At 43.9% G+C, this 15,336-nt stretch overlaps 1 protein-coding gene across 29 annotated transcripts in view; it reads left to right on the top strand.

The window, feature by feature from the left end:
- The window catches only part of CADPS (calcium dependent secretion activator), a 795,170-nt gene that overhangs the window by 738,391 nt on the left and 41,443 nt on the right, over positions 1-15,336 (top strand). For 26 of the 29 annotated variants that reach the window (XM_067043766.1, XM_067043769.1, XM_067043768.1 and 23 more), the window contains one exon: positions 9,293-9,325. The exons of the other annotated variants lie outside the window; for them this stretch is intronic. In XM_067043766.1, the coding sequence (XP_066899867.1) occupies positions 9,293-9,325 (33 nt within the window). The remainder of the gene's footprint in view (positions 1-9,292; positions 9,326-15,336) is intronic. 29 annotated transcript variants of the gene reach the window in all.

Here is a 15,336-nt window from a genome sequence, read left to right on the forward strand (position 1 = left end):
AATGTCAATTTCCTCTAATGTTCACATGTCAGGAAATATGATTCTTCTTTTGATTTTCCTTCATTTAAAAATGTGAAAGCCATTCTTAGCTCGTGAGCCATACAAAAACAGGCAGCAGGCTAGATTTGACCCACAGGGCAGAGTTTGCCAACCCTTTTTTCTAGGCTATAAACTATAGATGGGAACGCACTTGGTACAGTCAACTCGCAGGTAACGACAAGTGACTGAAACACTAGTAACAATATTAGGTAATGCTTCTTGAGCTCTTATTAGGTACCAGGCATTGCACTGAGCACTTAACATGATGTCAACCTGTTCAGCCTCACATGAACCTCCTAAGAAAGATATTGTTGTTACCCTCATTTTGAGGATGAGATTATAGAAGCTGTGGGAGGTTAAAATTTTTTTCCTAAGTTCATTTAACTAGTAAGTGATGGGGCATAATTCCAACAAAGCTCTGTCTGACCCAAAGTCCCTATACGTCCCACAAGTCGGCTCCCCGTCTCCCAGATCCCAGGTGACTATTAGGTAAGAAACAGCTTTAGAATGACACATCATTTTCACAATATCAGCAACTTGATGTCCTGAAAGGACTCTGCACTTAATAACTAGATCTGGGCTTGTACACCAATGCCACCACTTAACTGGTTTATCTCTGGAGAGTTGCTTAACCTCTCTGAACCTCAGTGTCCTCATCTGGGAAGCGGGGTTGGTGAAATGAGACTTCTAATGTTCTACAGGAATGATTAATTGAGTTAGTTATACATGAGGTGTCTAGCTCAGTGCCCCATATATACATGCTCAATAAATATCATTGAGAATCAGGTGAAAATCAGCTGGTCTCCTTTTATAGCCAGGAGACCCAGGAATGCCCCATCCTGTCCTAGACCATCAGTGACCTCCCCACAGCATCGTCCAGGAAAATACATGCAATGGATAAAATTGGGGAAATAGGAGACCAAGTGACACCTTCTTGAATATCTTGGTTATCTATTGCTGCATAACACACCGTGGCAAAGTTAGTGGCTTAAAACGATCTGTTTATTTTGTGTACGATTTTGTGGGTCAGAAGTCTGGGAAGAGCTTGGCTAGGGGATTCTTTGGTTCCACGTTGCACCGACAGGGGTCACTTGCTTGGCTGGGCTGGGGCTGAATGTCTGATAGCTTGATGTGTCTCCATGTGCCTATTTCTCCCCATATGGGGTCTCATCCAGCTGAGCTTCTCCACGTGCCTTGGGCTTCTGATGGCATGGCGGTCTCGGCACAGCTGCACTTAGTGGCAGCTGGCTTTCAAGGGTGAAGAAGCAAAGCTGCTGGCCCTCTCCAAGATTAGGTTCAGGACTGATATGGCGTCACCTCCATCATATTCTCTTAGTCACGGGCCAGCCCAGGCTCAAGGGCGATGGAGGAATAATAGACCCCACTTCTCAAGGGAAGTGGCATGCCCACACAGGGAGCAAAATAACTGACGGCAAGCATCTTTGGCAACAAGCTACCGCATTGTGAGGTGGGCTTTGGGTCCACATTACAATGCAGAGAACTCTGTGGAGCCCTGCTGGTCTCCAGAGAGCTCTTTGTTAAGAGCTGAGGCCTGAGGATCCAAGGAGAAGTAGAATAGAGAGAGAGTCCAGACCACAACCTGGTACAGGGCCAGCAAAGAAGAGAGGGAGTAAGATGGCCAGGCCTCTTACGGCAGGATCAGTCACAGACATCATGAAGCAGAACCACATAGCTCAGTGTGCTGATATTTAAGGTTTAACCACCCCACCCACTAGCAAACATAGCCCAGCCTGTGCCCTGGAACCTGAACTGTCAAATCAGCCCCTTTGGACGTAAAAGGAAAAGAGAATGTAAACATAACAGGCAACATTTATTGAACACGTACTATGTGCCAGGCCCTGTGCAAAGGTTTTCACATACAGTGACTCATTTGATGCTCTGCATGCACTAAATGAATTGAATACAAGTCAAATGCTTAGAATAGTGTCTGCATGTGTTAAACCCTTGAGAAATCTCTTTTTTCTATTAATAATCTGTACAACCACCCCATGAGGAGGAAATATTATCATTATCTCTATTTTCCAAGAAGGAAACTGATGCTTAGAGAAGTTAATTACCTGGCCCACAACTGGTGGCTGATCAAACCAGATGCCAGCCCAGGTATCTGACTCCTGGCCTCGAGCTCTTACCTCTATGCTGTACTCATACTGTAGGGACACAAGAGGCCCTTTAAGCTCATCTCACAGAAGCAACAAAAGCCATTTCCTTTTGAATTGATAGTGCCTAGTCGCACTTTTCTTAAGTGATTCTTTAAGAGTGTTAGAGCTTGAATAACAGCTTCAAGAAAGCAACAGAAACCTTTATCCTGGGTACGGAGTAAAGTGTACCACGCTCAGAAGTTCATTCTGTCAACACATTTTTAAAAATTTTTTATTTTCTATTGGAGTATAGTTTATTTACAATGCTGTGTTAGTTTCAGGTGTACAGCAAAGTGATTTAGTTATACATGTGCATATATCTATTCTTTTTCAGATTCTTTTCCCATATAGGCCATAACAGAGTGTTGTGTAGAGTTCCCTGTACTCTGCAGTGGGTCCCTGTTGATTCTCTCTTTTATATATGGTAGTCAACACATTTTTATTGAGCTCCTACTATATACCAGGCAGTGGAGCTAGTGAGGAGAGAAAAAGAAGTTCTTATTCCTCATAGAGCCTACATTCTAGACATAAGGTTGGTGATAGATGATAAAATTCAACTAATAAAATAAAATCATTTTACTGATGATAGTGGTACTAAGTAGCATGCTGACATACAAAACTGCCTCAACTCTCAAAAAAAAAAAAAAGAAAGAAAGAAAAAATCCAGATCTCTAAGATCACCTGGGCTAGGGAAGTAAATGTTGCCAGACCCTTGAAAGTGTGGTGTGGTCGGCAGTTTGTAGGCAAAGACAGAGAAATCAGCTCCGAGTTCTTGTGAAGTCAAACAGGCAGGGTTGGAGTCAGCTTGTGCAGAGAATAAATCGTTTGCTTGGTTGGTTTTTGTCTTTTTTTTTTTTTTTTTTTTTAAGAGACCACAGGGAGAAAGGAGAGCTCAGGCAGTCGCTAATGCAGTGGTATCTGTTCAGACTTCTTTTTTCTTCCATCTTTGCGTCTTACCCACCAGATTCCTGTTTGCAAAAAGGGCCTAATCCACTTTTTTTTTTTTCCTGTCCGTGCATTGATTTAATAGTAACAAACCCTGAGGTCCTCGTGGTCTGCACCTGGGTTGCTTTTTCCCCTAATGAAGCAAGAGAAGTGGTTTAAGCCCCCGCCGTGCTCCCTATCAAAGCTACACAGTGATTAACTCAGGTCCCCTTATTAGGACCAGGCAGAAGAAAATCCCTTAGTCATCAGCATTGTGAAAACCCTGGAATGGTGAGTGTTCAATGAAAAGATTACCTTTGGGCACCTGAAAAATAATGGAGGAGCTCAATAGAGTAACCATTAAGGCTGTCTACACACGCTAAGTCAGGTGGAGGGTCGAGGTAATTAGCTGGGACATTCAAAGCCAGAGAAACTGTGTTGGACCTTCTGCCCTGACTGAGTCGGTGCAGATAATTATTCAAATCTCTCAGACATTTTTCCTGGAGAAGCCATTTTAGGTTGTGTCTACGCACATAAAGAAACAAGACTTAAATATGACTGGTTTGATAGGTTTTTTTTTTTAACTGAATAATAGGCAGCTTAAGGGATGGGAGGTTCAAAGCTATAACTTATTAGCTGTATGACTTTAAGCCAAATTGCTTCCTTTCTGTTAGCCTCAGTTTTGTCAACTGTAAAATGGGACTATTAATAGGACCCCTTTCCAGAGGTCGTTGTGAGGATTAAATATAACGTATGCAATCTTCCTAACTCATCTCCTGGCAAGTCGGAAGCACTCAAGAAGTGTAACGTACAGTTATAAATTGTTGGATGGACATGACTTATTCTGGGTGTTTAGAGAGATTGTGCATTAAGACATCATCCAAGGAAGGGACTAGAAATCAAGGAGCAATTGCCTTTACCTATGATCCCAAATGCAGTGCCTTGGACCTAAGACTTGGTCTTCGCTGCAGGCCTATGAAAATGAACAGGTTGCTCACTGACAGCTCATCTTCCCACCTTCACCCTTGGTCTCCATCAGACTCTCCTAGTTTGTGTCTCTTTTTCAAACCTGCCTTCCCAGAACTGGCTCTGTCTGGTCGAGGGGTGGGGGTGGGGTGTTCATGGATACTGCTAGAGAAGGGACATTCTCTGTCCCACCAGAGGGGATGGTGAGAACGCAGGGAGATCAGGAAGTGAAGTCTGGCTGAAGTTACAGTTCTTGTCTCTCCCGTGAGGGCAATTGAGTCCCTGCAGAAAAAGGATGCCAGACCAGGTGTCTGGGGCAAACGCCTCTCCCGCAACCTTCTGTCCTATGCCCCGGGACCTTTGGCTTTGTACCAGAGAGCAGTAGGGGTGTGTGATTGAATATACAGAGCACCCTGGCTTGGGGAACTGCCCTCCCACTCATGCCCTGGCTTGGGCAGCCTGAGGAAGGGAGCAGAGGCCTTTGCTTCTGCCTCAATGTTCTGGAGAGAAGTCCAGTGCGTACGGTGTTCATGGAATTGGCAGGAAGTTTGCCAGACTGAAGACCAGCTCAGATGCCTCCTGGTAACCTGAGGAGATTCCAGCATCCTTTTCATGGCAAGAAATTGCCTGTGGGCTAGAGGTGAGCAGTGAAAACTGTCACCACGACCACCAGGAGAAGAAGCAGAGGCTTTATCTACACCAGTAAGCCAATATTGCCAGTAAGAAGAGGTACATTTAGTAGCTTTTACCATGTCCCCAGCTCTGTTCTGTACCCTTGGGTGGATTACCTCATTCAATCTTCTCCATATTCCTTTGAGAAACATTATAATTGTCCCATTTGCAGAGGAGGCTCAGAAGTTAATTAACTTGGTCAAAGTCACCAAGCTAGAAAATGGCAAAGCCCGACTTCTAACCCTGCCAATCCTCAGCCCAACCTTTTAGCCACTTCACCAATAAGATTTCTTTTAAAGTTAAAAAAGAAATGAAAATTACACACAAACACACACACTTTTGACAACGCTTGATGGGAAAAAACGCGTAATGACAAAATTTTATAAAATAGGTTGTGCTTTTTAAGAAATTTGTATTTTATTTATCAAAACAACATGTAATGGGAAATAGTCTTGTGTAGATTACAAGGTCTGTTGTTTATTTAATCTAGACACAGTGTCTGGTGCGCGCTTGGACTTTGTGACCCTTGGCAGTAATTCCAAACCCCTAGTGGTTTGGGAGGATCTGGTCTCTTGGGAGGAAGTAGAGATCCTTCCTCTCTACTTAGAGTATAGCTGGCCAAAAACATAGTCAGTCCTATGGATACTTCAAAGAAACATGATGCTTTAAAGGGTAGCACTGTTGACATTAGGCAGAGAGGATTCTAGGGCCAGAGTTCTGATCCTGGTTCTGTCAGTTTATTCACTCTGCTATATCCCAACATGTATACTATAGAAAAATAAAAAACAGAACTGATGACAGCTTTCTACGTCTTAAGGAGATGAGCAACAGAGACCAGGAAGCAGCCTTAGAGGTCACCTCTCACATAGGGAAAGTCTCACATCGGAGCATCCTACATACCTCCTGCATGAGCTCCTCCAGCAAGGAGGGTTTTTTTGTTGGTTTTTTGGGGGTTTTTTGCACAGTACGCGGGCCTCTCACTGTTGTGGCCTCTCCCGTTGCGAAGCACAGGCTCCCGGACGCTCAGGCTCAGCGGCCACGGCTCACGGGCCCAGCCACTCCGCGGCATGTGGGATCTTCCCGGACCGGGGCACGAACTCGTGTCCCCCACATTGGCAGGCAGACTCTCAACCACTGCGCCACCAGGGAAGCCCAAGGAGGTTTTGTTTGTTTGTTTGTTTGTTTCAGCAAGGAGTTCTTGATCACCAGAGATAGCCAGTGCCTGGCTGGACTGAGATAGCTGTTCGCACCTTCTTCTGGGGCCCCGTCATGTTACTCATTCATCCTGATTCTATGCTCTAGAACCACCGTGACCAAGTTTAACCCTTCAACACTGAAGGTCCTTGATTAACTACGTGAAGGTTTTCATTTCGTTTGCCGCTAGCCCCTTCCTTTTCCAGGCAAGATGCCTTCTCCTTTACTTTTCTTGTAGAAGACACTTCCAGACTGACCTGTATCCTCAACATCTTTCTTCACGTTCAATGGCCAGAACCAAAAAATGATACAATCCTAACAGGACCACAGTTTACTCTGAGCTGTTTTTCCCTGTTTTTATGGGATAGGAGAAAGATCAATAAGACTAAGTGCAAGTCAGCAGTTACCAGGGTTTTAAAAAGACCAACAAACTGAAGGCTAGTGCATGTAGGAGAGGGGACGGTTTTCGTCATGACATAGAGCTTGCCTTATCTTCCCAAACTGCTTTGAAAGGAATAGACTTCGGCTGGTGTCATTTTCTGGGTTGCAACTGCATGTTGGTGGTAAGAGTGGGTGTGTTTAAAGGTTGATCATTTCAGCTGTAGCAAAACTCCTACCAACTGCCAAGCACTAAGTCTACAGAGGGAAGGAGGCAATTTGTAGCTGAGAAGAATTGTTTTGTCAGCACCTGCCCTGACCACTGATGCTTAAATTCCTCATACTTTCTACCACTGGTGAAAAGATCAGGAGTTCAAAAGGAAAAAGTGGCGCTCAGGAGACCCTCATGTGAGTCCAGGCTTCTGTGTCTTCCGGCTCAGATCACGATGAAATAAATTCTTTTTTTTTTTTTTTGTGGTATGCGGGCCTCTCACTGTTGTGGCCTCTCCCGTTGCGGGGCACAGGCTCCGGATGCGCAGGCTCAGCGGCCATGGCTCACGGGCCCAGCCGCTCCGCGGCATGTGGGATCTTCCCGGACCGGGGCACGAACCCGTATCCCCTGCATCGTCAGGCGGACTCTCAACCACTGCGCCACCAGGGAAGCCCGAAATAAATTCTTAAATTCTGTGGGTTTTAGTGTTCTCAATAGTGAATAGATAAACAATTAATAGCCACCCTTTTGCAGGGTGGCTTAGAGGAGAAACAGTACGTGAAAGCGCTTTGCAAAGTGAAAAACATCGTACAAATGTTATATATTAACGTACAGAGAGGAGATTTGAAAGGAAAGCCACCTTCTTGCTCAAACTAAATTCTAGGACAGGAATAAAGAGGAAAGATTTCGGGTTGAGAATCACTTAGTAAAATGTTATTTAGGCAAATTCTGGAAAGCTTTCCTCATACCCCCTTAATGGCCCGGAGTGGTTCCCTTCACTCACCAAGCTTTGCAAGCATCCAGCTTTATATGCAACCCTGTTGGCCTTCAGGCTAACTCAGGCAGTGGCTTCTCGATCTGGTCTGTTTACTCCTCAACCATCCTGAAGCCAGCACTGGTCACTATCTTTTTCTCCTTCCTTCTACACATTTTCCCTGAGTGCCCTTTCTAAGCTGGGTAACCAGTGAGTCCCTGGGGAGACAGCTAGGGGCAAGACATGACATTCTGTGGGAGACAGACATGGCACCAAAATTACTGAACTGCGATTGCAATCAGTGCTGCAAAGGGAAAAAAATGTAGGGTTCTGAGAGAATCTGTAACAGGAGACTCTAGGAATCATCTTGGGTGCTGGCGATGATTCCAGGAGATAGAATGCATTGCCCTCTCAATAATTAACTAATTGATGTGTGTTCCGCCCTTTAAAGTTTATGAAACACTTTCCCGTACATTTTGTCACTTGATCAGGCTCTCAGCCCTACAAAGTACACAGTGGTATCACCTTGTTCTAGAAATCGAGAAACCCAGGCGAAGAGACTCGAAGTGATGATCCCAAGGTCAACTAGTTCTATCACTTACAGAACTTCTGACTCTAAATCCTGGACTCTTTCCACCCGACCCATTGGCTCACTGACTTCTTTCTTGAGATATGACATTTTGAAAAGTGGCTTTGAGAAAATAGCAACAGGGAAAAACACTCCCCTGGATACTTTCCTGGGAGACATGGGGGTAGAGGTAGTGACTCCCAATATTGGTCTCAGCCAGGTGGCAAGAGGCAGTCCACCTGAGATGTGAAAAGACATCCTAAGCGCTTGGTGTGCACTGCAGTCTTGATACTTGCCAACAAAACTGAAAACGCTCCTCTGATCCCAGATGTAGCCCCTTGGTCTTACCTGTGCTAAGTGGAACGTGTGTGACCCGAGTCGAAATGAAACTCATAGACTATCAGACATCCTCCTCAGGTTCTGTTCCTCAAACCCAGCTGTTCATTGACTTCTCACAGGACCCAGAGCCCCGCCACATCTGCTTGTGAATCGATCCTCTCAGCCCCCATTTATTCTGTGCTTGCTGTGTCCCAGGACTCTGTGTGTATTCACCCTTGTATCGACCCGCCGCAACAGTTACCTAATGGTATCTGCATTTTGCAGATGAGGTAACTGAGGCTCAGAGAGATGAGGTCACTTGCCCAAGGGCACACAGCTTGTAAGTCGTAGAGCTTGGATTTGAACCCAGATCTGACTCCAAATTCCATGCTCTCAAACACTGTACGTACTCCACCACACTCCCTCCACCAGAACTGAAAATAAATGTCACACCCTCTTCCTGCACTTCCCTTCTGGGGTTTTTATTGTTTAAAACCAGGAGACATAACAACAGCCTTGGGACCGTTTTGAACGGCTCTGGTACCCTCCCATCCCCCGCCCACAGACACCCATCTCCCTCTCGATTAAGGGTGCCCACCCACTACATCCCCTTCTCTTGAAGAGGGTTACTGGAAAGTGAGAACTCAGAGATTCAATTCGGACAAACCTGTAGCCAGATTATGCAAAGACCCCAAGGTACAAGAAGTGACAGTGGACTTAACTGCTTTTCTAGACTGGTGAGCCCTCCACTCAACGGTCTGGGTTTAGCTACAGTCATTTTTCTCCCTTTTAAAGGGAGGGAGGAAAATGCAGATCTCCCACACCAGCTACAGAATCTCAGTAAAAAATGTTGCTGTCTTTTTCTCTTTCCTTCTCCCTCCCTCCCTCTGTCTCCTCTCCCTCTCTCTCTTTCTCTCCAAAGCAGTGGGTCTGGCTTGCAGGGTAAAAACATTAGCAAACAGATTTTATTTTTTTAGTACCTTTCTGTGTTTCCTGGTCAGCCCCGTCTGCCAGCATATTGTTTTAACTCTGATGGTGATACAGCATTGAGCTGTGAACAATTAAACATAAACACCACCCTCACTTCCATCCTCTTCTTTCCTCCTTAGGTGAAGGCAGCTTCCAAATATGTGGATGTACCTGTGAGTATTTGAAAAATGTTTTTGTGGGGTGTTTTGGCTTTCGTGAGAATTTTGATGGTGCTCTTTTCATTAGTCGCCACTAAGCTGTATAGTCCTTGACTAGAATCACCAGAAGAAAGGAAGCCAAGAATATTTCACAGCAAAATTGTTCTGAGATGAGAAGAGGGTAGGAAACTGTAGTTTCCTTCAACAAGAAAAAGGGATCCTTTTTTGAGGGTAAACCCAGTTCACTTTCATTTCCACTTTCATTGGTTTCTCTGGTATATTTTGTTCTGTTATCATCCAGCTCCCTTCCCCTCCTGTGTGCACACCTTGGGAGCAGGGCCTTAGCCAGAAATTTGCACAAGGGTGCCAGTATTTTTTTAAAAACAAATAAATTCGGAATTTGTTCATTTGGGGGTCAATCCTGCATTTGTTTTAAGGGAACCTTACAAAACTGCTTGTAATTAGTGCAGACCTCGTGAATGAAGAGCGCTCTCCAAGTTCACAGATAAAGCACTCAAAGTTGCCCAGAATTTACATTTAAATTGAGGTTAAGTTCTACACGTGAATGCTAGAGTGTGGGATTACCTGTGATAAATCAGGGTACATTTATAGACAGACTTTACCCTGCCCATTAGCAAAATAGAATTGGAGAGATTTAAATATATTCCAGTGAAGGAGAAAAGAAAATGATTCTGTTTCTCCATTTCTAACAAAAGAGGTGTGAGTCTATTATAAAATATTAAATTTAGAGAGCTTATCTCAACAGCCACCAACGGTCTTGTACTGAGGGTTTCTCATTCTGAACGTGATTAAGTACCCTCCTTGTTCAAATACTTATTTGTTAAAATTTGTTTTTTTTTCTAAAAGGATTTATATTAACATTTAAATTCATTTCCCCAGGAAGCTAAGTAGGTAATGGTTTATTGGCTTGTTTCTCAAAGGATGGCAAAATGGAAAATTGGAGTGAGTTTAGCATTAGCATATATTTTGTTTGTTTAATGAAAGAATGTACAATCAATAATTATGCTTTGAATTTATATAATACTTCTCATCGGGGGACCTCTGACTCCTTCATGCAGATAGTCCTTATAATAGAGAAGAGAAATAGGTCACATACCTGAAGCAAGGAGAGAAGTTAAGTAATTTATTTTCCCAAGCCCCAAAGTAGAAGCTTCAAGTTCACAGGGAGCAAACTACTCAAATTCTCTGAGCTGGTTCTCCATCCTTAAAATAAAGGTAATAATGCCCACATCACAGACTTGCTGTGCCGATGAAGTGGCCCATATATGGGATGCTCAGCACCGTACCTGGCACTCACTAGATATTTCGGCAGCAGGAGTAAGACCCTTGGGTTGAGCGGGGGGGGGGGGGGGGGGGGGGGGGGGGGGGCGCGGCGAGGGAGGGCTCTGCTCTATTGCACGGGGTGGGGGGGGGAGGCGGTGAATTCGCTGACATCCACCCTGGCCTGCCCTGGGCTTCAGCAGTAATCGAAATGGAAATTGTAGTCCTCAACCCGAAGATCTGGTAGCTGAAGTCTGTTTTCTGTTATACCTCAAAAGCAGCCAGTGAGATATAAACAGGTGAGCGGTAGGCAAAACCCAAATACTTGGGGGGAAAAAATGATCTGGCTGCAATTATCGAGGAGGTGAAATTATTTGGGGTAGGTCAGAAAGTCAAGTATTGGCAATGTTAATTGGTTCAACCTACTTCCTGCCAGCCAGGCTCAGATTTATTGTAAAGATGAGGAAAAAAGGGACTCTACGTCAGCGTGAAAGGGAACAAAAGTCAATGAGCCAAGTTTCGGCCCTCCAGGGAGGCCGAAGAAGGTGATGCAGCATGTCCCCAAATGGGGTACATTTCCCACCGATGATATACAATACCATAGAAACAGAAACTGCAGTCAAGCCTTATAAAGCAGCCACTGTGTGCCAGGCGCTGTTCAAAGCACTTTACGTTTAATCTGCACAACAATCCCACTTTAAGAGGAGGGTACTGGCACAGAGAGGTTGCCTTGCTCAGGATCCGACAGGTGGTAAGGAGCCGAGCTGAAACTTAAACCATGCTCTTAAACGCTACCTCATTTGCAAGGTGATGTCTTTTAGCGCACAGAGAAGCATCTCTGTTTGGATAACTGAGAAATTATTTTAGCGGGTATTAGAAAAAATACGATCGGCACATCACATGTGCTCTTTCACCGTGATTTCACCACTTAGTACAGCTTGGGACAAAGCTAGACTTTAAAATTAAGTTCGTTAACGTATTTTTGTAACAGACAATATTATAATAAGTTGTAACAAATAAAAACAATTTTCTAGAAAATAATACTACAGAATACACAGGTACTATCTGTACATTGTTCACATAGAGTAAATAGTCATCATTTACGTCTCAAAACAACCCTATGAAGGGAGTAATATGATCTTCTTGTGTCACAGCTGAGGAAACTGAGGCGCAGGGAGGTTAAGTGGCTGTCAAGGTCACCTGTCGAGTAAATGGGAGCGTGGAGATTGACGAGCCGGCAGTCTGATATATAGAGCCTGCTGGCAGTGGCTCCCAAAAGTCAATTGCGTGCGTTTCTTTACAACTCTGCGTTCAGTGAGGGCCCTTTGGTAGCTCAGACTCAGCCATGGAGGGAGTATTTACACCACGGAAACTGGCAAGCACTACAGATCAAGGTTTGCTGTTTTGTTTCATTGCTTTTGTTTTGAAGAGTCAGTTGACCAGCGAATATCACCTATTAAATCAGTGGTCCCCAAACCAGAATGTGCAGAGGTGATACCTGGCAAGGGCTTTTTGGGTTTTTTTTTTTTTTTAATAGAGATTCCCAGCCCCTTGCCTCCAGAGATTCTGATTCAGTCGTTCCGGGGTGAAGCCTGGAAATCTCTTTCTAGAACAGCTTTCCACCTGATTCTGATAGATGGTGTAAGTTTGGGAACCAGTGATTCTCGACCTTGGTGTTGTATAGTGGAAACATCTGGGGAGGTTTTACGAGGAGTAGCCTGAGGTTGCTTGCCAACTTAAAGCAGAATCACTGGGTATGGGGTCTAGACATCAGGGTTTTTTTGTTTGGTTGGTTCTTGTTTTTTAGGCATCAGGTTTTTTCTTTAAAACTTCCCATATCCTTCTCATTTGCAGCCAGGTTTAAGAACCATTGGATAAAATCATCTTTCAAGTTTCTTCTAGCTCTGAAGACTGTGAGTTGACCTCTGTTGCCCTGTGAGGTTTTTGGCACATGGTTTATTGGTTTAGTTCCTTGTGGTGACTAGTATTTAGTTACCTTAGAGGTTTGTCTCTTAATTAGTGACACTAAGAGAGAGAAGCGCTGTTACCAGGTCATTCAAAACATTGCATAATCCCCAAAGCATATCTCTTTGTCTTAGATGGAGTATTCGACCCTTCAGTTCGGAGCAGATTTGCATTCCTAATTAGGCCTTGCTTAGGATGCTGAAAATTTGAATTTGTTTTCCTCAAGCTCAGCAATATCCTGGGAGGAGCAAGCTACAAGTAAAATGTCCTGTTTCTTCCAAGCCACCAAGTGGCTTCTTCACAAACTATGTCTTCCACACATGGATGGAGTTAACTATACAGATATTTATATAGTCATTGTTTGTTTAATTATTTTCTAACATCTACATCCTATGCCATCAGTCTGTACAAGCCGCACTTAAAATAAACAATGTAATTGTGAGATATTAAACACTGTCACCTAAAGTCTTTCCCATGGTGACTAGATAGCCATGTGGTATAAACCTTCATTTACCTAATAGCATCAGTTGTTTAGTCAAGAATATTTTCCATCTGCAACTACAAGTTAGCTTGTTGGTCAGTGGACAGTTTTTACTTTAACCATTTGGGTTGAAAACCTGCTTAGAATGCATTGCACAACCTTCCCTGCCTTTTGCAATAGGGAACTGACAGTACTTGAACATTTTCCCTATGATCAAGGATCACCATTGTGACTGTGTCTTTCCCCAGTGGCCCCGCTCCCCTGAAGACCTCTCAAGGTATAAGGGACTCTGCCCTTCATAGCCCCAAACCACAGGGGATGCTGAATACACACGTCTGGTGCTCCAGTTTGGCAGCCTTCTCCCTCAAGCTCAGGGTATCTAGAAAAGTGATAGCTTTAATCAACACACCTCTTTCAAATAAGTCCCCTCATCACCCTTCCTGGTCGCCCAAAGGATAGAAAATAGACATGTTAGAACTGGACGTAAAGCTGGTTAAAATGGAAGATGGTTGTGAGTGGGGAACCAGAGGACTCTGAGAAAACACATTTCCATGCGGAGACTTTGTCATTTTTATTTTGACGTTGGTTTCTCTGAAACCCCTTTTTTCGTCTTGGTTCCAAAGTTGGTTCCAAAGGTAGGTAAGGTCATGAAGTGATAAATCTTGGCGGGGGGGGGAAGAATCATAGTGGCTCATGTTTGTATAGCAATTTATGACCTTTGAGGCATTTTAACTTCCATTATTTTAGCTGACGATCACAACAATCCTTGAAGGTAAGTAGGGGAACTATTATTAATCCCATTTTACAGATGGTATAACCAAGACCCAGAGAAACTGCAATGATTTTCACAAGCTCCAATGTGTGGGGGATCCAGTAAAAATCCATGTAGTGTGACTGAGGAGTCTAAAAAAGGAGGTGGGACAGGGGCTTATTCATTCATGATTTTGTTCGTTCGGCAATTATTTACTGTGCACCTACTATGTGCCAGTCCTCATTTATATGCTGAGGACACAATAGAAAATAGAGCAAATAAAGTCCCTGTATTCATGGAGCTTATGTGCTAGTGGGAGAAGACAACAAACAAATAAATATATAATACAGTGTCAGGTATTGGTGAGTGCTATGAAGAAAAGAGTCAAAAGATAGAGACCCGGGCTTCCCTGGTGGCGCAGTGGTTGAGAATCTGCCTGCTAATGCAGGAGACACGGGTTCGAGCCCTGGTCTGGGAGGATCCCACATGCTGCGGAGCAACTGGGCCCGTGCACCACAAGTACTGAGCCTGTGCGTCTGGAGCCTGTGCTCCACAACAAGAGAGGCCATGACAGTGAGAGGCCCGCGCACCACGATGAAGAGTGACCCCCGCTTGCCACAACTAGAGAAAGCCCTCGCATTGAAACGGAGACCCAACACAGCCAAAAATAAATAAATTAATTAATAAACTCCTACCCCCAACATCTTCTTTAAAAAAAAAAAAAAGACTCATGGAGTTAACTACCTGGGTGAGCTGAACCGCACTGATTTTTTTTTTCAAGGTTTTTAAAACATAAATGAAATGTCCCTTTGAGGACAGTAATTTAGTGAAAAGAGAAGAAGTGGTGAAAATAACCATTATTGTAGATCACTGTTGCGGTTACGAATAGGTCTGCTGAATTTGGCTTTGAATCTTAGCTCTAAGATGGCTGCATGTGTCCAGGAAAGGGTTATATCTGCCACAAGCATCACCAGGGAAGAAATGGAAACAATAATAATGTTTCTCAAGTGCCCCAGGTAGGGGTCCCCGTTCCCACTGAGAACAGCCTGTGATGTGTGGCTGCGGAAGGGAGAGGAGGAGAGAGGTGCCAGTTTAGAACTGATAGCTATCAGTTGCATCTCATTGGAGAACCTCTGTTGTTTCGTATCATAAAACTGCAACAATTATGGGACCATCACACAACCTGCTCAATCCATTTGCTGAAAATTGCTTGAAAGTGTAACAGTTGACTGCTGTGGCTTTGAGTTGTCCTCATTGTTTTTCAAATTAATACCTTGTCATTGTTTCAGCAGGTGTTAAGAAACGTTACTAGCATCCCAGGGGCCAAGCATTGGCCCTTTGCTTGATAATTGTTTGCTTTGTATGAGGAAAAAAAAAAAAAATACAGTCCTACTGTTTCCAAACCTTCCTCATTTTCACCCTGGAAATTACACAGAAGTGTTAACTAACTTCAATTTGCAGTGCCTGACAGTCACATCTTGTAGAGAAATGATACTTTGTGATCTAAGGTAAACCACAGTAATGAAAATTAATCTTTTTAGTTATTAG

The sequence above is a fragment of the Kogia breviceps genome, chromosome 10 (genome assembly GCF_026419965.1).
Source record: "Kogia breviceps isolate mKogBre1 chromosome 10, mKogBre1 haplotype 1, whole genome shotgun sequence".
NCBI lineage: Eukaryota > Metazoa > Chordata > Mammalia > Artiodactyla > Physeteridae > Kogia > Kogia breviceps.